Here is a 24,725-nt window from a genome sequence, read left to right as displayed (position 1 = left end):
TTGACTCTAAGTCCTTGAACTACGAAGATTTTTATTTTTAGTTGTCTGCTACTTAGATTCTTTGTTGTTATCAACAACGCAGTTAAAACTTAGCACATTTTATATTATTATTTAAGTTCTTAACCCTCGGATACGCCAGCTCTATACTCGACACACCAGTATAATATAATATTACGAGAAGAGTCGGGCTCCGGGACTCGTGGCCGGTCTGCTTTATCCAGAAATATACTTAAATCTTATTTCCTTGCCTGATCAGAAACGTTGAAAAACAACTGGCAACACGTACGACCAACTAGACGTAGCGCTCTTAGTATAAAACGCTCTACTGAGTTGCCCAAAAAATTCAGACCACACTTTTGAGCCTCTCGAGACGATCGAAGCTATCTACTCCTCTGACTATAATTCTCTCGGGCATATCATAGTGCGAAATACCATATTTATGTATATATACACACAGCCTTACACACTTCAAGTTAGGGCCTTTGTCTTTTTGGCCGCTCACCCTGACTTTCTTGGGCATTTTGGGATCGACAGCGAATTTCATCAATCAATTTAAGTGCCGAGTAATGTTATGAAAGGGAAAGGCTGGCATGTAATAATACATTGAGGAAAAAGGAAAGCTTTTTACCCGAAAAATAAACAAGAGCGATAGACGTACGGAAGGGGTGCTGGGAGAAGGAAAGGAACTTGATGGCGAAGGAAACCTTAATGGAACCCCTGAATGATCGCCTTCAGTACCATCACCATGTCTGTCGACCTCTACTGTACAACATAAGTACTAAAACTCAGGACTCGTTTCCTTCCTTGATCCTTTCCCATACAAGAGCAATTGATAACTGCATGGATGCAGCCTCTTTAAAAGGGTGTCACTTTCTAAGAATTCTTAATTCGATTGCATTCTTCCATTCTTTATAAACATCTTTGTCGATCAAATATTCGATTTAATCGACTTCAGCTACATTACAGACCTTCGGGTTTAGTTTATTTAATTTTCCAATTTGCTAATGCTGTGATAAGTATATAAAGGGTTTTTCTGATAAGGATGTCATAAATTAAAGGGGTTTTTTTCCTGATAAGTATGTCATAAATCAAAGGGTTTTCCTGATAAGTATGTCGTAAATCAAAGGGTTTTCCTGAAAGTATGCCATAAATCAAAGGGTTTTCCTGATAAGTATGTCAAGTATGTCATAAAATAAAGGGTTTTTCTGATAAGTATGTCATAAATCAAAGGGTTTTTCTGATAAGTATGTCATAAATCAAAGGGTTTTTCTGATAAGTATGTCATAAATCAAAGGGTTTTTCTGATAAGTATGTCATAAATCAAAGGGTTTTTCTGATAAGTATGTCATAAATCAAAGGGTTTTTCTGATAAGTATGTCATAAATCAAAGGGTTTTTCTGATAAGTATGTCATAAATCAAAGGGTGCGTTCTTTGGGTCAGACTGTGTGAAATTTTTCAAGGAACATGGGGTTTAAAACATTTAGTTTCGGAGGTACGGACCCCCAAAACATTGGCCTCCAAAAGCAAGGAAATTCCTTGTTTTAGCCGAACGCCAATGTTTTGGGGCCCGTACCTTCGAAACTAAATGTTTTAAATTCCATGTTAGCTGACACTTTTCACACAGTCAGTCTTACCCAAAGAACAGAACCTTTGATTCATGACATACTCATCAGAAAGAGTATGTTTGTGAAAGAGTGATTTGTTTGTTAGTTAGTTTTCAGGAACACTAGAGTAAGATTCTAGAAGTGTTTCGGTTGAGTTTCTTAAGGATGGATGGATTCACAGACCCCTACCCATTAACAATGTTAAGATCGTCCTATTATTTACCCGTAACATTGTAGCTTGATGATTAACCCCTAATTGTGTATTGTTTTATTAAAATTAAAAGTAACATCAGATTCTAACAATAAATAAATAAAAAAAACCTTATCATGAACATATTTCATACGAGTGCCCCAAAGATTATTTACTGTTTAGTGTCTACATAGACAGAAAACTTCCTGGTTTCTAAACGCTGGGTAGCTTATAAATATACATACTGTATTTTTCACATGAACGCTGGATCTCTAAAGGGACTGGTAAACGGGATAGATTTTTCATAGCACGTTTGCTTTGTAAAAAAATAAATAATAAATAACGGGTACTGCCGAGGTAGTTTAAATTTTTTTTTCAATAGGTTTATAAAGAATCACAAAAGACCGAATGGCCTTGAGTGTTCCGAAATTCTCATCCCCCATCCCTTCCCCCGATGCTATGCTAGTGAGGACTCGGTTGGTACAGTGGAAGGCGGGCGTTTTCCGGTCCTTTAGAGATTTGGTGCGTCTTTCTTTGTGCGAATGAATAGAGAGACTCGGTAAAATTCAAATATATTGGCAATTTCTTTTCCCGCGAAAATCCCAAATATAGTGAAGAAATAGAGCTGACAAGAACTATACATACAGGTACTCGGTTCTTTGAGAATATTCTAAACTATATTATGGTAATAATCTGGCAGGCGTGATGTCATCTTAAAGAAAAACTATAGAGAAACGTAGCCCACAAATGAAACGTCAATCATTCCGGTCCGAAGGCCATAACCGAAAGTTCTTTACTTTAGTGCTTCCCATAATGTGGTGGCGTGAGATTTGAAAAATGCGTCATCACATTTTAAATTTCAAAATAAAGTGTTCACAAAATTGACATATATTACAGAAAATGGTGTATGCCACGTGATAGGTTGTTCATTAAGGCTATTATTGGCCTATAAATAATTTTCTTCTTGTCTGTAGGATTCTAGCATAGCCGACTCGATCCACGCTCACAGACGGTTATGCACGTGATCGAGTGGGCTATGATTCGAGCCAAGCGACCTTGCTTAACAGACTATAAAATTCTATTTTCAACAAACGTTAATTTGGTTGCATAGGGCAAAGACAAGTATAAAATTTGTCTAAATGATCAAATCTGGCATAAGATTTGTCGCAACTTCGATTACTGTGGGATAGGCATCTCATGTCACGAGATGAGTTTCATTCTGAGCAAGTTAGCAAGTTGGATAATGATGGTCATTAATCAATAAACACGTAAGCCGCGCAATAATAAGTCTATTACCAGGAAGAGTGTGAGCTGCCACAACAAAACTTAAACAAGAAACTAACCTTTCTTGGTGAAACACCAGTTGTATAAGACTTTACAACTTTTCATTTGTCAGGGGCTCAATGCCTCGGGATGATTATGGCCGTCGCAATTACCATAATTTTTCAATTACAAATACTACGGGATCTTTAAAGAACACTCATTGTTTTTCAGTTAATATATACAACCGTACTTGAAACTAGAACGGTTTAAAAACCACAACGACAATAAATGAAGTCTTCCTTATATGTATCAGAGTCGTTCGACTTGCGGTGTAGATTAAGGGAAAAGAAGGTGCGGGACAGGAAAGGTTATCTTAGCACGTGGAAGGGGGACTTTGGTCAAGGAAAAGAAAAGAGAGTGGAGGAGAGGGAAAAACTCTAACTAAAGAAAGGAACGTGCCGAAAGCTTTGGAACGTAATATTCCGCGTCTCTCGTGCTTTGAATGATTCGCGTCGACTGCTCCGAGTGTCCCGTCCGTCTCTGTTGGGACGAATTGCAGCGGCTCCCTTTTTCTTTTTTAGCTGAGCAGACAAACTGCGGAAGCTTGTTTTCCTAGGAACTCTCGCGCATCTTTCCCCCCTCTCTCTCTTAAGAAACGTTTCCATGGTAACGACAAGTAGGATAAGGGTCTGGCTCTCTCCTCTCCCATCTCTCCTCCCTGCCCATATCTTTTCCGAGACTCAGCTAGAATTTTATTCGCAAGTCGCGTACTCTATCGGATAAGATCAAAACTTCGCTTAAAAATTTCAGAAGAGGTTAATTGAGGCCGGAAATAGATTATGCTGAAGTGTAGTTGAAGGTTATTTACACTACATGTTTGTTGGTGGAAACTAGCATATTTAAGCTTTAAATATTTGAAACTCAAGAAAACAGGATAATGTTTGATTAATGGGCCGTTTTTGGCAGTAAGGAACTTTTATTTCAGCAAGACTTGTTAAGGTACCCGGAGCTACCCGAGTGTTTTAAGGGGTTGGAAATCAAGAAACGTTTACTGTCTATGTAGACGCTAAACGATAAGTAGTCTTTGGGTTCATTACTGAGATGTCTACATGAAAATGTATTTTTAATAAAATGACACTTTCGAATTCAATAAAACGAAACCTGTTAATCAAAAATTTAAAGCTCCAGCGGATCCCCTACAAGGGGACTTTCCTCCTAAACTCCGGGTTTGGCTGGGCAAAGGCTAGTGGGCGGGATTTAAACATGCACGTATAAATCACGCCCACAAATGCCTCTAGCTTTGCCAAGCCAAAACTGGAGTTTGTAAGGAAAGTCAACTTGTAGGGGATCCACTGGAGCCGTGCTTGGTGGCTAGGTATTCACCCTCAACCCAACGTATAGATGAACGCAAACAAAACACTTCAAATGAACCTTTGCCTAGTGTTACTGATATCAACCAAATTTTGGTCAAATTCGGAAAAAGAATTGTCATGCTGCATTAAGACAAAACATAAAAACAAATAAATAACTTTAATATTTATAAAATTTTATCTTGAACCATTTTCGTGTAATAAACGTTAAACATAGGTTCGGTCAGGGATAGATGTAATTTTGAAGCAGGAATGGAGAACATAGTAAGTCCCCGACCCCTTCCCGGGATGGGGGGGGGGGTATGAAAGAAGAGGCGGGTCATAGCGACAGAGGTAAAAAGGAATTAAGTATTTTTCGGCGTCCCGTCAGCAACGTCATCAAAACGTAGTTTAAGTGAGCCAATAAGATAATTTAAAATTTTCGTTACGTGTTGGATGGAGGGACTCTGTACTGGGCTATGAGTCGGACTGAAGACGTTCTCCATTCTTGGTTCAGTCATTATTATCTCGAAAACTTCATTTGAACCTTTAAAATTGTTTATAAACGAGTTTATACCCTTGAGCGTGAACACTGGCTTGTCGGTGGACAAACAGTATAGATGAAATTGAGCAATATAGTTACGTGCAAGTTCACTTAACTATGATGTGCTCATACACGATATGTAACTGACTCGCTTAAGGGAAGTGTATAATTTTAAAAGGCCTACGAGAAATCAATTGCGAAGAAAAATTGCTAGAATTCGCTAGCTTTGGAGAATGAAGAGACGAGAAAAATCTCTCTAGGCAGAAAAGAAATGACAATCGATTGAAAGGAAAATTTGATAGGAAGGGCAGGGAGCACAAATCCAACGGGAAGGGCGAGGAGTGGTCGAACACTTGCGAGGGACGCAAGAATTACCCGGATTAAACATGGTTTTCACTTGGCGTAAATCACGACTTTTCGCCCGACGTCAAGCGACAACCGAAAAAAAAAACATAGTTACGATGGACAGAAATTACGTTGAGTGTGGCAATATTAGCTTTCTATTTTTTCGGCCGCGTTCAACGTTAATACTCTGCGTGAGCCAATCAGCAATAAGCTAGAGTCGTGACGTCATTTTCGACTACACGTGTTCCGAAGAGGACGTCCGTGGTCCGCCATGTTTTTATTTATTTAGTTCCTAATCGAGCGAAATCCCTGAGAATAACGAAATTAAATGCTGAGTTTTATTGAAGAGGTTAGGAACTATCCAAATCTTTTTGATATATTAGACACAAAGAGTACAAAACAGAAAGACAATAGATGGGCCGCAATTGGTGCAATGTTCAGTTTATCTGTCAAGCCTTGGTTCCATTATTTGCGGAAATTACGCTAAGTGAAAATGCTTTAACGCGGGGTGACAACGTTTAACAAATCTGACGTTTGACGTCCAGCTGCTATGTAGTTTATTTCGGTCAAGCGAAAACCATGCTTTAGTCATGTGGATCTGCGTCGCGGCACATTACTGCATGTCATGAGATTTGAAAAGTGTGCATTGACGAGATTTTTAGATCTGCTTCAAAATTTTGAGTCAAAAATCCTTAAATAGGTTTCATAGACGAAATTGACATAATAAATTACTGAAAATGTGTATGCCACCATGGATAAGTATAAATACTAACGCTCTATGGATTTCCTACCTTGCCCAAAAGCTGTCCTCCTAAAGTACGGTAGCCGTGAGGTGGCTGCATGACTCTTAATTGAGTCGGAAGTATCTAGGTATCGAGAAAGTAGTGAATAAAATTTCACTCATGCCCTTGGGAAAAAAAAACGAATTTCCGTCTCACTCAAAAGGTTGGGGGTCACTCTTCAACGATCGCTTAAGCGAAATGCCCTGTGGAAGGTAAGAGATGAATATCCATAATGCGTTAGTGTTTATGATGCCACATGGGAAGTATTTAGTTGTTATGGGCCTACAAATAATTTCACTGAATCTAGCGACCTAGTTTAACCATAAACGACTTGTTTTAACACAGGCCGTAAAATCACATTTTGACCAAACATTTCGGTCGGAAAGGGCAAAGCCAAATATAGAAATTCTTCAATAGAAAGTTATCACCTCACCACAATTCTCTCCCACTCACTCTCCCTTCAGTGACGAAAGAATTCTACTGAAAAAGGCGGTTCTCTTTCACTACGCCAATGCCAACAACAACAACAGGGCAGGTCAAACTAAGACCCACATCGTAGATGTTCATCATACGATGTGGCTAAAATGAAAAAAAGTATGTCAGAACTTTAATTACGTTTAGTAGGCGTCAACTTGTTGCTGTCAACTTGTTCACTGTCCGACGCCTCGTAATTGGAAAGAAGGATTTGGGATTTATCTGGTAAGGAATGAAATCGGCGTGGGTAATCGGATTTGAGATGGAGTCGGTATCGCCCGCCATCAAACTAGGAAAAGATAGGGTGCTATTGTATCTGAAGCAAAGCAAACAAAGGAATCCAAGATATTGATACTACATTAGAGCCACCATCCTACTCCCTCCCTTCTTAAAGATAGTCATGGAACCGGAGATTAGCCTTCCCCAGTGTTAAAACAAAAACGCCATACCCAAAAGAAGAAATCGTGACGCGAATCGAAACTAAAAGCTTATACACCCAGCAAGCACCATGAACCTCACCAGGCGTAATGTCTCAAACCTTTGTGTAAAGAGTTTAATGGAGAGAAACGCTCTGTAACTATGACGTTGCTTCTGTACCACCATCCACTTCAAGAACGTCCTCCCAGTATCCAGCGCATTTCGGTAGGGTCGATAGATTTAGCCGCCCTCTGTCCCAGGAAGGTAAAATCTAAGAAAGTTTTAGGAAAAGTTTCCAAAAAATTCGCAACGCGGCAGCACTTGCCTCGCCCCTGACTAATAGCAAGATACTCTGGGAGATGTTCATTCTGCACATGGCCCACAAACATTTTTACTCCATCATATACTTTCCTCCAAGTTCAAACTTGGTTTCTATCGTATTGCTAGACTGGCCCTTTCCGGTGGTGGTTTGGTAATTTTTGCAACTATTTTAATTAATGCGCTAACTATCGTAGTATTTGTAAAACACTAATACCTCTAGAGCCTAAAGTCTTATAATCTTCATTGATTAAAAATACTGAAGAGCTATCTATAGTTAGGAATTTTTCGATTTCAACTTCCCCAAAAAAAATTCGAGTAAATGATAAAAATAAGAATAATGTCTTGTTTATCAGCTCTTTCCAGTTTAAGACAATAAATTGTTTTAGCTTTAATTTCAGAGATATTTGAAGCTACTACACACTCACAGTCTATGGAATATAAAATATTTAATTTTGAAATTTTTCTACTGAATTTGATTAAGTATTATGTCAATATCAGCCGCGGCGCTGCTGTGTACCATATCGGAAAGGGAGTAAATTCACAAGCACAAATCACACAGCACTCGAGCTACAAAAATGCATCGAAGTGTAAAGGGGTGAAATCCGTAAGAATGCCAATTTTTTAAAAGCCTAGCTGAACTGAATTACAGTGGACCAACTTGGTGCGTCCACAAAAATGCGCGCTGTCATAATACTGGTCGTCCTTGGTTTAATCGTGGCTTGCTCGGCAAGTCCCAACCCTCATAGATGCCGTCGTTGCAGTTACCATATATGGCACCCTCGCCATCGTCTAGAATGTTGTCAAATGGGTTTCAACCAAGTGCACTGTTGTAGCAGAAGCCCACCGCAGTACCACGGATGGCTAAGCACGTTTATACCTCAACCAACGACCATTCATCCTCAACCAACGCCCACACACCATCAACCAACGCCCATACACCATCAACCAACGCCCATACACCATCAACCAGCACCCATACACTCTCAACCCATCAACAATGGACTTTCAACCACTAATAACTATCAAAACCAATACGGGGGCGAGGACTACTCCACCGGTCCCCAAGGGTCGGATATCTTGGAATCGGATAGCGTATTAGACTACGATTACGATGCCATTCAAGCCAGAGCGAAGAGGAGATACAGATTTAATTAAGTATAATTGAAGCCAATTTTGGTAATATAAATAGTTTCAAAACCGGTTTTATATGAAGGTGATATCACTTGTTGGAACTTGCATAGCTCGTGTTTGTATTTAGTTTTGCCGTGTTTCCGTCTCAAATCTTTTAGAGTTGAAACTAAAAGAATGTGACTTGTAAAGCTATAATGTAATGACTTTATTTCAATAAATTAAATTATATAGATGTATCTCAGATGGTAAAATAAAGAGACGCGCTTGCGTTTGCGGCTGTACTGTTATTTCTTATATATACAGGGTGTGACATATATGACGAACACTTATTTTGAGTAAAATGTTGCTGTACAGCCCTTTGAAAAGTAATCGGTATGACAAATGTCAGACCTATGACACCGAGTATGAGTAGAAATTGCGCTTAAAGCTTCAAGTAAGAGTGATGGATCTAATTTCACGAGTAGTACAGCGACATTGTACTGAAAAAAAGCTGATGTTAGTTCCCTGTGACGTAGAAGATGAAAAGCATACAAAAAATAAGGCTTAGGCTTAAGCCTAATCATACGCACAATGTTATTGCTTAGCCTAATTTGAAACTTTATATGGAAGCTGTACAGACCTTTGAAAAAAATCGGTATTATAAATGTCAGACGTTTGACACTGAGAATGAGTAGACAATGCGCTTAAAGCCTGAAGTAAGAATGACGGATCTTATTTCACGAGCAGTGCAGAGACATTGTACTCTTATCTGTTCCACGCTGCATAATACCATATACGGAGTGCAAAAATTTGCTGTCCTGTCCTTAATAGGGTCAAAGACAAGAAGCAGCAATTACTTTAAATATGCTGGAGTTAAATTTTCTAAGAAATGACTCAACCCACCCATGCAGAATCGGTGATGGTGATACGAACGATTTAGACCCTTTCATCATCCATATTGTAACACGTGTTTAAAACATATATGATATATGGATAGTCAAGTATTTCGCTTATCTACACTTGTTCCCTCCTCGAGATCAAATATTTAAACTATCGGATAGGCTGTACTATAACCATTCTTTACTCTATCATTACTGAAAATATTACCCTGTCCCATAATAGCAGACTCTGTTGGTTGCAGTCCCTTCTTTCTTAGCGCGTCACCGCCCGTCTTTCTTTCAACCGAGATCTAATGATAAGAGCTAGGGACCTCCGCCCCGTGTCTCCCTCCCCGGCCACGCTTGTTGCGTTTCCCTCTCTTGTCCCATATAGAAAAGATCGTAATAGAAATAATAGCCCACTTATTAAAACAAGGACATCGTGCAAGGGACCTGAAAATAAATAAAGAAATGTGCTATACTGCAGGCAGTTTTTTCCGTTGGGATAGTAGTGTGTGTTGACTGCCTTTTTGTAGACGGTTTCGACTGCTCTTTGAATGAGGGTTATAATGTCACTTTTAAGAACTAAATAAAATATTTAATGCAATTACTGTAAAATTGAATAGAGGAGTGACAGAAACTGTCATTTTCGAGGCCAATATTTTGCTTGAAAGTGGAACTTTTAAATTAAATGGTATAGTGTTGAGACAGCGTTTGAATTGTAAGATTTTAAACACGAAATTAAACATGTCTATTATTTTTGTACGTATAAATACAATAATTTGAAAATTTTATACTTTATAAAACGTTAGATAAATTTTGTCCCCTCAAAACAAAATCGTCAAAATGTGAGTTCCCTGTGACGTAGGTGAAAAGTATCATTCAACGACTTCACCTTGAAATCGTTGGAGGCAGCCATTTTTTATGGAAACTTGTTGTTATCATATGCAAATCAATGTTGCCATGTCAAAAACAGAAGGCGCGGTATTTTTTTTAAGTTACTGTAGGAGTTTCTATAACCCAATTAGAGGACTGGAAAAATATTTAACGTCCTGACCGGGTAGAGCGAGATTATACATAAGCTTACCCTATTTTATCCCACACATCACAGTATCGGGTGTACAGCTATTTACTTATTCCAAGGAGGGATATGGGTTCCTGTTGTTACTGATATCGACCATGCAGTTTGGAAAATTCAGAAACTAAGAAATTGTGAATGTGCATGAAGAACAAACATCCAAATAAACAAACAACTTTCTCAAATATAGGCAAGATGCAGGGGAGATTCCATGATGGAGTTAAAATTTTGCTAGAACCAAAGGGGTGTCCTCCCAATGAAGCGAATTCCCATTCGACCGAAATGCACCAAATAAGATCCGAACCAGCGGAATGGCGGGTTTAACATGTTAATTTACCCTGATTTTAATATAAATTTATCCTTACAATAATATCAAAGAAAATGTTACGGATTATGACTTATTTTACCTTTCCTTCATATTTAGATAAGCCTTCAAATCGTTTGAAAACGTAGCTCTTTGCTATACTCCGTTATTATAAGAGATAATATAGCAATGAACACTTTCGTTAAGTGCAGTCTTTTGAGGCTATTTACCACTTTTCGAAAGTCGCCCTAAGTGCGGGAGTTCGGTCGAAAGGGACCTCCCAATTTTGGTTTCGATCGAATGGAAATTCGGACCAATGGTAGGGAACCTCGAAAGGTGCAAAACACTTGGGCCCGAATTCAATCCGGGCTGTAGAAAATGAGCGTTTAGATAAGATAACGCCAGTCCCTTGTCAAGAATCGTATGTTAAGGCGATCTCGATAGATACTTCCGAAACATTTGGGTTATAGGAGAAATGACGTTGACAGAAGATAGGGACAATTTCTAATCCTAATATTGATATAGGGGTTATATGGGACGAGCGCTCAGTACCAGTACTGTTATGATTGATCCGCCTCTTCCAGGAGAAAGAAAAAGAGATATATATATACTTAAATAGGAGGAGGTCATCTGCCAGTGACCCTATATCACCAAACTATTTCTATATCTTAAATCGTCCTGAACAATATCAAGAAAGCTATTTAAGGCCATCTTTTATTGAAAAAAAGAGTGTGTCCATTTGGCATTATGCCTCATCATATCATACTGAAAACTTCGTAAGAAGTCAAGCGTTCTTAACAAAGATAGCTCATAGCCCTGGTCTTAATAATTGGGCCAGATGGACACTTGACCAGATGCTCCCACGAACATAAGGGTCAAAAGTTTAATATTAAGGATGTTTCTGAAAAGTCTGTAAAAATTAGGGGGGGGGGAGTTTCTTTTTCCGAATTCGAGTCGAAAATGATCTATTACATTTAGCAGTCCAGGCCACCGTTTTGAAGTTGTGTTTGGAGTGTTTCACGGATAACCCTTAATTTTAATTAACATTGTTTTTCAGGTTCTTAACTAAATTTAAGGGGTTATTTGTAAGACATTCCAGCCACAACTTGAAAACGGTGAACCGGACGTCAAAATGTTATAAAACATTTCCAACATGAAATCGCCCAAAGAACGACCCCCATAATTTCTTACAGTCCTTTATTCGAACATGGGGACCAGTGTATACTGTATTGCCCGATGGGGGGGGGAGGCTGTATAATGCTATTAAGATGGCTCTGTTCATGGAGCTTTAATCATTTATAAGGATAAGGTTACACGTTTTTAAAGGCAAATTAAAAATCATATGATACCCTCTCAAAATTGAGCTTGTATGTTCTACCAGGGATAGATGTAATTTTTGAAGCAGGAATGGGGAACAGAGTAATCTGGGCGCGCGTCAAAGTCCCGGACCCCCTTACCCGGGATGGGGGGGGGTATGAAAGAAGAGGCGGGTTATGGCAAGAGGTAAAAAGGAACCACGTATTTTTCGCCGTCCCCGTCAGCAATGTCATCAAAACGTAGTTTAAGTGAGCCAATAAGATAATTTAATATTTTCGTTACGTGTTGGATGGAGGGGCTCTATACTGGGCTATGTCGGACCATGGTCGGACTGAAGTAAATACTAACCGTTCTCCATTCCTACATGTAGCCCCGGTTTTACAAATGGGATTTATATCGGCAACTTCGTTAATACTTAACATTATTACTCATTGGTCTTTGACGATAAAACACGCTTGTTTAGAAAGGGAGTTGTGACATATTCAAGAAGCTAAACACGTGTTAACTTTAAACGGGTGAAATACTTAAAAAGGATTTGACTGTGTTTGAGTAATTTGGTTGTTATTCATTCGTTGTTTTAGCGTGTAGGACACGACAAAAATTAGCGCAATGAGTTGTTTTTCAAGAATGCGATGGCGGTGTTAAAGAGGCAAAACACTTGAAAAATTACCATTTAAAGAGAAACAGTGACTGACGCAATGAGAAATTCCAAGCAAGGGGTAGGAAATTGGGGGCAATAACCTTTCGAAGTTTATTTAAATCATCTCACATAACACAGATTCCCCGATCGAAACATTGAAGGATGTTTTCATTCAATCTTTATCTATATAGGCATTAGTTACTAAGGTATGTTCCATAAGTTTGTCACTGGTTACTGAGAGCTTGTCAGGAAGTGATGTCATAGATTCTCGTAAAGCCAGGCCTGGTGAGGCGCTGTCAAAGGCTTGGTACAAACTAAATAGGTAGATGGACTGCAAAACCGAGTCGTCGCTCTCGAACTAGCTCGAGCTGTAAGTTTCTAGCATTACGACGTATAGGTAGTGTCATACTTATGGAACATATCTTATAAACTTATGATATAAGCAAGAGCCTATAGTTTTAAGTAAAGTCCAAACAACGCCCATTCCAAACCGCTTTACCTAGGAAGCTGAAACTAGTTTTGCAGTAAAGTTACTCTTAAAGAGTAGATACTGAACAAAGAACGGTTTTTACCTCCCCGAGTGACGTATGTCATGGAGAAGTCCAGGACGATTCTGTCTGAATGTTGTTATCTCCTATAAAGGGCTTTTAGGGTTAAACAAACTGCCAGTTCTTAAAATGGCAACCCAAAAATTGGGCTTTAACCCCAAAAAAAGCAGGGTAAATTGAAAAAGGTTAGCAGTATTCTCCACGGACAATACGGCCCACATTTACGGTAATGTTATTTTCATTGGTAGCAAAGTTAAGTTTTAAAACTTTGGTTATTAAGCCACTTCAAGGCATCACAGTACCTCGAAAAGTCAAACTTCGGCTGAAAGTTGATTAAAGAAGGGTTAAAGAAAATATTTTCTGTCACTAAATTAAATTTTCTACTCCGATAAATACTATTTACTTATTTTGGACATAACGCGATTAACTCGGAGTGGAATTACGCAACCAATCGAAAGTTCAGCAATTAGTTTCGGACTCCGGGATATTAAACTTTCCGAAAATTTTGTAGGCGGGAAGAATCGACCCCAGAGGATTTGTTTTCCCAACCGCAATCTATGCAGCCGAGCATAGAGACGAGAAAGAGAGAGAAATGCCGGATTATCGACTAATTTAGAATGATGGTACTTAATTTAACAGCAAGCATCCATTAAGAACGCTATCCAACCAAAGTGAATTAAACCGAAATAATTCTAAGTTTGCTCACGTACCATGCATGGAGGGTGACTAGAAGACGGCAACCTGACCAGTCGTTAATTGAGCCAAAAATAAAGAGGGGAAAGTGTCGGACTGCCATATATTCCTGCCTTTGCCTTAGCTTGACATGCATTTCGAGACGCTCAAGCGCGTGAGAGGCGTTTAAAATGGTATCAGCTAATCAGATTTGTAGTTGAAGATGTCATTCTTCCCGAAAATAACGCTCTTACGCCAACAAACGTGAGAATTTGGCATTTATTTTTGATTGAGTCTTACACTAAAACCTGAACTAAGTCTAACACATTATAAATACTATGGGGGTCTGATATAAATTTTATCCCCAGAGTTCCCACAAATGTTTACACTTATATTCCTTGACCTTTCTAACGATTTTTAAGTCAAAGATTAACTATTGTTTAAAATGATGGGCTAGGAATTAAATTCCTTGACTTTTTCGGATAAAAATTGCTGGACTTAAACAGTCTAATTTAGATTTAGCAGACTTTTCCTGACTCGTGGGTCATTGCTGGGTATAGGGAATGGGCGAAGAGCTGAAAGATCTGCTACCAAACGCCATATCGCTTAGCCACTATATCCTTCCACTCTGAAACGTTAGTAGTCATTTTGGTGGGAACATAGGAACCATCATAAGTCACACCCCTCTGGCCTTTCCCAGTAGAGAGCTTTCACTTGGTTGAGTGATACCTCACACCCTCCTAAGTCTAACCTTTGTTATTGGTGAGTTTCATCATAGCCCTGCACTGAACACATCAGTATGACCGTACATATTACCTCACGAACCTTAGCTCCTCTCCGAACGAAGTTGTCTTTGATTTAACCATGAAATTGAGAAAATTAAATATGACCGCTCGATAATTTCGGGTTAATGCACTTCGGTGACGAGCGAAAAAAATCAAATGAAGGGTTTAGCTGATGATGTCATTGAAGGAGGTGGAGGTAAGTGGAGGTGGTTGGCTGGTTGGTTAATAGCATCGTTAACTTGATAGGATGGACGAATACGGGAATTTACGAGAGACGTTTAATTGAAGGCAATCATCAACTAAGGTTCGCTTCCTTCAATCGAATCGCATTTTTGCTCGCACCAACATCCATTAACAACTGCCCACGCTGCTCCCCTACCAAGCGACCGAAACACAAATTTTAACAGAAACAATCAGTTAGGCCTAAGGTGGTACCAATTATAACGCCGAGGTTTTCCATGCAAAAAGCGTGAAAACCTGGAGGAGAATGTTGGTGGGCCATATACCTCAATCTACGTCTCCCAGAATACCTTAAGCTTAGGTAGGGGCGGAATGTTTCTCATTTGTTTCAGAACTAGGTTATATTTTGAATGCACCTACCGAAAAGCCAATAATAACGCGAGGACTTCGTTGCCGTGGATGCGGGGTACAGAGGCAACTTTAACCTATAACCTTTAATGTTTGAATCTGACCTATACGTTGCGTAACTTTATTGTAGACAAAGTTTGTTGTGTCAAAGTGGATGTGTCAATGAGAGCCACCGTTGTCTTAGTATTTTTGTACCCAAATGACTTCATGGTGTTGGGCCACGACGAGAAGTAAGTGGAAAAATAAGATTAAACTAATGATGGAATATCGTTAAATATCGCTGGCTGGCGATCCTCATCAAATTAAAAGTTTGGACGATTTCTTCCGCTTGTTCGAGCGAAAATGATAATCGACAATTTTAATAGCACTTTAATGGTCAACCGAGCAAATTCTGGCCCCAAGGCCTTTCCACCGCACCCCGAGCTATGATTATCAACTTGATAGTAAAAGAGTCTTTGCACCTTAATGAAATATTCTAAAACCATCGAGTCAATTTCACGGTAGGAAAAAAATAATTGCATTCCATTTATGCATTGCTTATTTTTGAAGCAATTTCAATGGTAATGGTTTCGATCATATAGTAGCCTACGTGAAATCCTGACTGCTAATCAACGCCCAGCACAAATCGCTTTACCTAGCTGGATGAAATTTTGTTGGGACAAATTGGTATACATCGCAAAAGATTTTCGAATACCCGGCTATCTTGAAAAATAGCGACTTTAATGTAATTTCATTACGGATTAACGTCAACAGAATTTCATGAGTTTTCAGTATATTGGTTTGCTATGTCATATTGACGGGCTAAATGGATTTTTGTGGTCAACTTCTAGTCATCTTTAAAAATGGCGGACAGAAAAGTAATAAAAAATGCCATAACGGACAACGTCAGGTCCCTTGGCTGCTAGTCTACTATAAAATAATTAGGTGAAAAAATATCCGAGTAAGGAAAATATCAATCTTGGTCTTGGGCTTGAGACACTAAAAGTCCTTAACGAAGTGCTTAAAAATTTGGAAAGCTTCACGACTTTGAGTGTTATCCTTGCGCCCAGGAAAAATTTATCTGTATCGTTTCAATCAATTTAGCAAAGTATCTACGTCTATCCATTTTTCCAAAAATTATAAAGTGGGTGTATATGTCAGAAATATATTGGTTCGCAATATCCTATCGTCGGGAGCTACGACTTTTGGGGATCTACCTGCCTCCATGTTATAAAATGGCGGTTGGAAAATTGTCAAAAGGTTCGTGACGCGCAACGATGCTATAGTGCCTGTCATTATTTTACATCTTCGTCAAATTAGGCTGATTTTTAAGTAGGGAGCGTCCATAAACTACGTCATACAAAAAAAAAGCATTTTCTGACTCCCGTCCCCCCAGATCACGCTTCGGCACGTCTTCTCAGATCCCTCCCCTAAAAGCCACGTCACATTTCTTTACCCCCCCCCCAATGCACTATGATTAGTCTTAAATTTAAAACTTTGATTAATTTGAAAAGAGACCCCTTTTTCTTGAGTGATGTGGCGTTTCACTCAGGAATATTTTGGTTGGCTTGAAATTCAACTAAACCGTTTCAATCGGAAGGGGGATGCTAATGGTGCATAAACAGTAACATTAGAGAGTTCAAGCTGACACTACGGGGACTCTATTTAGCAATCCTTACGCGTACTTAAGTTCTGCAGTGAACTGGTCGGTTTATTTTAAATTGGCGATGATAGATTAAAAATGTTGGTAAATTATTGCAGAGGTGGACGGTGGACTTTGGAATGCTGTGTTTTTTCTTCTATAACGAAAGAGAGCCACTCGACTTCTTGCTGACTTCGAAACAAATTAATGTTAAATGTGACGTCACGCATAGAAGAACCCCTCCCTCCCCCCTTGTCACGGATCGTCACAAATTTTGAAACCCCTCCCCCTTTAAGAGTGTGACGTAGTTTATGGACGTCATGGCGAAAAATCTTTAAAATAATGTAATATAGGTGTTTGTAAAACTCACAGTTAAACCTGGGGGTCCTCGACGATCTCGGCGGAGGAAACTTTCCAAAGTAGACACCACCTCCACAACTGCTCGGCGTGGGAGTAGTGGGAACGAAACAGTTGCTATGGTAACGACTGCCAGATGGCGAAACCTGATGAGAGTGCTGATGGGAACATCCCCCGTGTATGGCCACGGGCGTCGTGGCTCGAGATGGAGGTGAAGTGGCAAAAGTGGGCACCGGGATCCTAGATTCCGAAGCGGGGATGGTCAATAATGGCGGAAGTCGACGATTGCCATTTCCGCCCGGGCTTCCTCTCCCGCGGGACATTCAGACAAACGGAGGGCTAACTCTGTCCACCCTCACAGCAACCGCTGAATTATCCTTTGACTCCTTTGATATTCCAAACTGCAAACAAAACAAACAAACATTACAAATCTGGAGTAAAATGTACATAGTTTCTCCGTGAGTACAGCAGTGTTTTCCAAACGTTTTCCGGTTGCGATTCATCGATTGCATGATTATAAATTTATAACTCATCTTTCTACGTGAATACATTTATTCGAATTTCAGAGAACTAGAACTTTCCATATGCCCTCAGACCACCTAACGATGGACAGGCAACTGAGCTATATATAGGTTTGCTTAGAGCTGTGGCGGAGGGTGTTGCAAGTTTATCACCAAACCCTAGTAAAATAGTAAAATTCGGCGATAAATTGCTGTCGGTAGACGCGTGCTATACATTGCTATTTGTTAGCGCTTTATCTGTTTATTGTTAGGTGGTCTGAGCTATACCCTACACGATTAAAACGTTTACTGTGAAATTCAGAGCTCGTGCTAAACATGGTCACGATAGACATAGATTCCTAAGCTTAAAAGTAGCTCTTGGCATACACTTTTACTTTATTGGCAACTACTTGCAGGGGCACTACGAGGGGACATTTTTATTAGTTTTCGGGCCGCCTATTTAAAAGATGAAGGAGAATCGAAGCCCAAAATCCATAGGGCCTATCTTTAGGAAATAGGGAACCAGTATACTTAATATTGTTAAAAATGGATGAAACATTTTTTACATTTATGGCCGCCATTTGAAAAGATAGCCTCCAATCGAAACCAAAAAGCCATAAAACCCGTATACAGGGATTAGGGATCCAGTATGAAATGCACGGACTTTATAACATAGAGGAAGTTTTTACATTTCTGCCCGCCATTTTTCAAGATGACTGCGAATCGCAAAATATTCTTTAGAGTATCATCCCTGCAAAATTTCAGCTTTCTAGGAAAGCGGTTTAGGCTGCGCGTTGACTATCAGTCAGTCATTCAGGACTTTGAATACAGATACAGCAATATTATGTCAGTTTTATCAGAAGTTCATAACCCATAATAAGTGTGATGGACTCCTGGTTTTATCTATAAAGCCAATTTACGATTTTTTGACTCGAAATTTAATGAAAATCTCGCGACACAGTTTTCAAATCTTCCGCCAATGTTAGGGAAACACTGGTTTATAGAGAAATGTACGAAAATAAAGAATATAATCAGTGAAGTCGCGAAGATGCTAAAACAGTGCAAAAATTGTTCACATTGATTTAAAAAAATAAACTAAACTATTGTTGGTTGGTTGCCTCCCCAGAGAAAAAACTCAAATGTAACCAAGTTTTGCGTTCTAATAGCCGACAATCTTTTTTCCGGCCAGACAGCCGATCGTAAACCTTCGGATTAGAATTTCGCCCCGCACTTAAAGACAAGCCACGCGCTATAATAATAAAGATACTGGACGACCGCACCGCTTCTACGTTAGAACTTTCGAATGGACCTTCTGAGCTAAGAACATTAACAACCCCCGGGACTTGCAACGCAAGCTTTCTACTATTCGTGGTTTTCTGTTACGCGCGATCGTAGCGACCCTTGCGGTATATTGAGGCAACTTTTAGGGGGTACCGAATTTCCGGTTTACAGCAGGGATAAGGGAGGTCAGATGGATTGCAAATGATGATGGGCGACCTGCGGCACCGTATCTCTCCCAGTGTTCCTCGCGCACGCCCCTACCCTTCCGTAGGTGATTGCTAAGTGCTGCTGCGTAGCGCCATTTTATTTGAATGAGAACTACATTCTATTTTTGAGATAGAGGGAGCGTCCTTTACAATTTCGTCCGGCACGACCTTACCTAACCGCTGGGGATGATGGGAGGACTACGGTGCCGTAGGTATGGGTACAAAGGCAACGCTATAGGTATGGGGGTTTCCACTCCATTACTCTCTCCTTCAAGTTTACAGGTTCCTCGCTTTGCTATTTAAAAATGGCGAATTACGACGAAGAAGATGAGAATGAAAATGTTAACGTGTACATATTTTTTTAACTACCATATTGGAGATATCAAGCTAATTTAGCGATATATTATATTGCTATTTTATCATAATTGTACATTAAACCGCTGCGGCCTCGGCCTCGGAATTTAAAAAGAAGACAATCTTATTTCTTTTTAAGCGATATCCGGAACCGGAAGCTCTGTACACCCTTATAAATTTCTATCCGTTGCCGCTTCGTGGCACCCTTGTCGCAAAATAGCCGTTATCCTAAAGGCGGAAATTTCAATACGATGATCTTATTGCGTTGCGAGTCCCGGGGGTTTTAAGTGTCTTAGGTCTGAGAAACACAACTGGAGATAACGGACGGGGAAAAGAAGCAATCTAGTTACAGCATATACCAGTCTTCCAGACTGACTGGACCTGGCGCCTTGTGACGACAATATATCGTCAGAGTCGAGCGGACCCTTTGACAGTATAACCATAAACTAAGAGCTAATAACCAACCCCGTTTTATTTTATTTACAAGGAGTTAAATTCAAGTTCTACATTTCTGAACGTTTGAATCCAAAACCGGGTAAAATAACAAGGACAGTGTAGATGTAAGTTTTTTCTCTTCAATGCTTCCAAGATTGACTTTACTTTTAAGGCCCCTTGGAAAAAAGGTTGGGGTTTTTCTGTCTCTTAAACTGAATGAACGAGGACGATACTCCTTCATCACGCGGATGTCGGAACAAGTTCAAACACAAGAGACCGAATTTTCTCTCTTTTTACGTTCGAAAAAGTTTCATCTTTAAAATAACCCGTCATAAAGAAAAGGAACCTTTCGCCAAATTTGACTTTTTATACGACGTACTAAACATTTTATAGTCCCAATTCCACAGACAAAATATTTCTCGGACAAGCATATTACCTCACAAATCAACTCCTTTTCATTTATTCGGAAGACTGACTTCCCTACTTCACCGCGTTACAGGGATAAGATTTTTCTTCCGAGCACCACAAATAGTGGAACTTTGCTTATCCACTTTAGAAACATATATTTAGTCTTTGCCAAACTGTTACGGTTTTCCGTCATTAGGCGCTACTAAGCAAACTTGAAAAAATAGCTTTTACATATATACTTCAGAAGAAAGTTGTTTGTTGGTTTGGATATTTGTTCTTTACACACAGTCCCAATACGTTACCAAATTTTTTTTCCAAACTGCATATTTTATATCTATAACGCCGGGAGTAGGTTTTAGAAGTGCTTTGATTGATTTACTCAAGGTTGGGTCCGCGAACCGAAAGCTATTAAGCCTGTTAAAAAAATTTCATTAGAGATCTGCAACGTTTGAAATTACCGAATAACCAATGAAAAAGCATCGTTCTATTGAAATTCCAAGTTGTAATAAATGTGTGTACCTTGTATCAGAAGTTCCCGAAATAGCAACCACGATTTCATTAAAACAGCGGCTTTGTTCAAAAATGCTGTTTTGGGAAACAGCAGAGTTTAACTCGAGTTTTGAAAAACTCTTATAACCCTACAGTTTACCTTCCCTTAAGTACAACTAGATCATCATACTCTAACCTAACCTAACCTTGCCGTACTTGACCTAATACCAACCTGACGTAATACTATTGGGTTCAAATAACCAAACCTAACCTGATACTATTTTGGTACAAATACCCAAGCTTTACCTGACTTAATTAGCCTCACCTGACCAAGTACTATTTTAGTACAAATACCCAAACTTTACCTAACACTATTTTGGTACAAATACCCAAACCTAACCTAATACTATTGTGGTACAAATATCCAAACTTTACCTAATACTATTTTGGTAAAAATACCCAAACTTTACCTAATACTATTTTGGTAAAAATACCCAAACTTTACCTAATACTATTTTGGTAAAAATACCCAAACTTTACCTAATACTATTTTGGTAAAAATACCCAAACTTTACCTAATACTATTTTGGTACAAATACCCAAACTTTACCTAATACCATTTTGGTACAAATACCCAAACTTTACCTAATACTATTTTGGTACAAATACCCAAACTTTACCTAATACTATTTTGGTACAAATACCCAAACTTTACCTAATACTATTTTGGTAAAAATACCCAAACTTTACCTAATACTATTTTGGTACAAATACCCAAACTTTACCTAATACCATTTTGGTACAAATACCCAAACTTTACCTAATACTATTTTGGTACAAATACCCAAACTTTACCTAATACTATTTTGGTACAAATACCCAAACTTTACCTAATACTATTTTGGTACAAATACCCAAACTTTACCTAATACTATTTTGGTACAAATACCCAAACTTTACCTGACTTAATTAACCTCACCGAGTCACCTGACCTAGTACTATTTGAGTTCAAATACCCAAACTTTACCTAATACTATTTTGGTACAAATACCCAAACTTTACCTAATACTATTTTGGTAAAAATACCCAAACTTCACCTAATACTATTTTGGTACAAATACCCAAACTTTACCTAATACTATTTTGGTACAAATACCCAAACTTTACCTAATACTATTTTGGTACAAATACCCAAACTTTACCTAATACTATTTTGGTACAAATACCCAAACTTTACCTAATACTATTTTGGTACAAATACCCAAACTTTACCTGACTTAATTAGCCTCACCTGACCAAGTACTATTTTAGTACAAATACCCAAACTTTACCTAACACTATTTTGGTACAAATACCCAAACCTAACCTAATACTATTGTGGTACAAATATCCAAACTTTACCTAATACTATTTTGGTAAAAATACCCAAACTTTACCTAATACTATTTTGGTAAAAATACCCAAACTTTACCTAATACTATTTTGGTAAAAATACCCAAACTTTACCTAATACTATTTTGGTACAAATACCCAAACTTTACCTAATACTATTTTGGTACAAATACCCAAACTTTACCTAAAAGGTTTGAAGCACGGTCGCCCATTGTTAGTTCGATGCACGGTTTTCAGTTTGGCAAGAACCCTTCTCGCCGTTTCCCGGCCTTTAAGTCAGGTAAAGTTTGGGTATTTGTACCAAAATAGTATTAGGTAAAGTTTGGGTATTTGTACCAAAATAGTATTAGGTAAAGTTTGGGTATTTGTACCAAAATAGTATTAGGTAAAGTTTGGGTATTTTTACCAAAATAGTATTAGGTAAAGTTTGGGTATTTGTACCAAAATAGTATTAGGTAAAGTTTGGGTATTTGAACTCAAATAGTACTAGGTCAGGTGACTCGGTGAGGTTAATTAAGTCAGGTAAAGTTTGGGTATTTTTACCAAAATAGTATTAGGTAAAGTTTGGGTATTTGTACCAAAATAGTATTAGGTAAAGTTTGGGTATTTGTACCAAAATGGTATTAGGTAAAGTTTGGGTATTTGTACCGAAATAGTATTAGGTAAAGTTTGGGTATTTTTACCAAAATAGTATTAGGTAAAGTTTTGGGTATTTTTACCAAAATAGTATTAGGTAAAGTTTGGATATTTGTACCACAATAGTATTAGGTTAGGTTTGGGTATTTGTACCAAAATAGTATTAGGTAATTTTTGATTATTTGTACCAAAATGGTATTAGGTAAAGTTTGGGTATTTGTACCGAAATAGTATTAGGTAAAGTTTGGGTATTTTTACCAAAATAGTATTAGGTAAAGTTTGGGTATTTTTACCAAAATAGTATTAGGTAAAGTTTGGATATTTGTACCACAATAGTATTAGGTTAGGTTTGGGTATTTGTACCAAAATAGTGTTAGGTAAAGTTTGGGTATTTGTACTAAAATAGTACTTGGTCAGGTGAGGCTAATTAAGTCAGGTAAAGCTTGGGTATTTGTACCAAAATAGTATCAGGTTAGGTTTGGTTATTTGAACCCCAATAGTATTACGTCAGGTTGGTATTAGGTCAAGTACGGCAAGGTTAGGTTAGGTTAGAGTATGATGATCTAGTTGTACTTAAGGGAAGGTAAACTGTAGGGTTATAAGAGTTTTTCAAAACTCGAGTTAAACTCTGCTTTTTCCCAAAACAGCATTTTTGAACAAAGCCGCTGTTTTAATGAAATCGTGGTTGCTATTTCGGGAACTTCTGATACAAGGTACACACATTTATTACAACTTGGAATTTCAATAGAACGATGCTTTTTCATTGGTTATTCGGTAATTTCAAACGCTACAGATCTCTAATGAAATTTTTTTAACAGGCTTAATAGCTTTCGGTTCGCGGACCCAACCTTGAGTAAATCAATCAAAGCACTTCTAAAACCTACTCCCGGCGTTATAGATATAAAATATGCAGTTTGGAAAAAAAATTTGGTAACGTATTGGGACTGTGTGTAAAGAACAAATATCCAAACCAACAACCAACTTTCTTCTGAAGTATATATGTAAAAGCTATTTTTTCAAGTTTGCTTAGTAGCGCCTAATGACGGAAAACCGTAACAGTTTGGCAAAGACTAAATATATATTTCTAAAGTGGATAAGCAAAGTTCCACTATTTGTGGTGCTCGGAAGAAAAATCTTATCCCTGTAACGCGGTGAAGTAGGGAAGTCGGTCTTCCGAATAAATGAAAAGGAGTGCAAAGCGGTTCTTGTCAAACTGAAGATAAACAATGGACAGTCTCTTAAATTTTGTTTCCCCGACTTTTTGCATCCCCCATTTAAGAGACTGTCCATTGTTTATCTTCAGTTTGACAAGAACCGCTTTGCACGGCTTTCAGTTTGACAAGAACCCCTAAAAAGTTTGAAGCACGGTTGCCCATTGTTAGTTCGATGCACGGTTTTCAGTTTGACAAGAACCCTTCTCGCCGTTTCCCGGCCTTTAACCTCACCTGACCTAGTACTATTTGAGTTCAAATAACCAAGCCTACACCATCATATACGACTATAGTTTTTCACATCCCGTTTGTACAGCTTATTAGAAAACTGTTGTAACGGTACGTTGCGTTTACGAGAACCGCTAATTAGGGAATTGGAGTAACGGTATACGTCGCTTTTACAAGAACCACCAATTAGGGAACCGCGTTTACGAGAACCACTAATTCAATGTCTACAAAGCTAACTCTTCCCTTTTTTCCAGTCCCTTAAGGCACCCGGGCTAGTTTTTAATATAGGACCAGATACTGTGATATTTACTGTCGTAAAAGACAGACTGACCGAGGGCCTAGAAGCTTTCAGACTCTCTTTGCACCAATTATAAATTTCGCTAAATAATTTTAACAC

At 38.6% G+C, this 24,725-nt stretch overlaps 2 protein-coding genes across 9 annotated transcripts in view; one reads left to right on the top strand and one right to left on the bottom strand.

Annotated features, from left to right (window-relative positions):
* Window positions 1–24,725, bottom strand: part of LOC149717065 (putative 3',5'-cyclic phosphodiesterase pde-5) — a 71,390-nt gene that overhangs the window by 32,184 nt on the left and 14,481 nt on the right. For 5 of the 8 annotated variants that reach the window (XM_089834806.1, XM_089834848.1, XM_089834798.1 and 2 more), the window contains exon 2: window positions 17,202–17,589. In XM_089834806.1, the coding sequence (XP_089690932.1) occupies window positions 17,202–17,511 (310 nt within the window). In that variant the 5' untranslated portion in view covers window positions 17,512–17,589. Of the gene's footprint in view, window positions 1–3,138; window positions 3,872–9,040; window positions 9,224–9,303; window positions 9,646–17,201; window positions 17,590–24,725 lie in introns of those variants that run through there. The other 3 variants (XM_089834830.1, XM_089834838.1, XM_089834824.1) reach the window with 3 other exon arrangements.
* LOC149717066 (uncharacterized) lies at window positions 7,842–8,694 on the top strand. The gene is made up of 2 exons (XM_089834857.1): window positions 7,842–8,445; window positions 8,504–8,694. Exon 1 carries the CDS (start codon window positions 7,966–7,968, stop codon window positions 8,443–8,445), a length of 480 nt encoding a protein of 159 aa, XP_089690983.1. The 5' UTR covers window positions 7,842–7,965; the 3' UTR covers window positions 8,504–8,694.

The sequence above is a fragment of the Phalangium opilio genome, unplaced genomic scaffold (genome assembly GCF_054372755.1).
Source record: "Phalangium opilio isolate 3A_F unplaced genomic scaffold, DU_Popi_V2 ptg000003l_1, whole genome shotgun sequence".
NCBI lineage: Eukaryota > Metazoa > Arthropoda > Arachnida > Opiliones > Phalangiidae > Phalangium > Phalangium opilio.
Note: the sequence above shows the minus strand (reverse complement) of the source record. Positions and strands in the feature narration are given on the sequence as shown.

Excerpts from the sequence above, each read along its gene's own strand:
- LOC149717066 (XM_089834857.1), top strand. The coding sequence starts at position 7,966 with ATGCGCGCTGTCATAATACTGGTCGTCCTTGGTTTAATCGTGGCTTGC.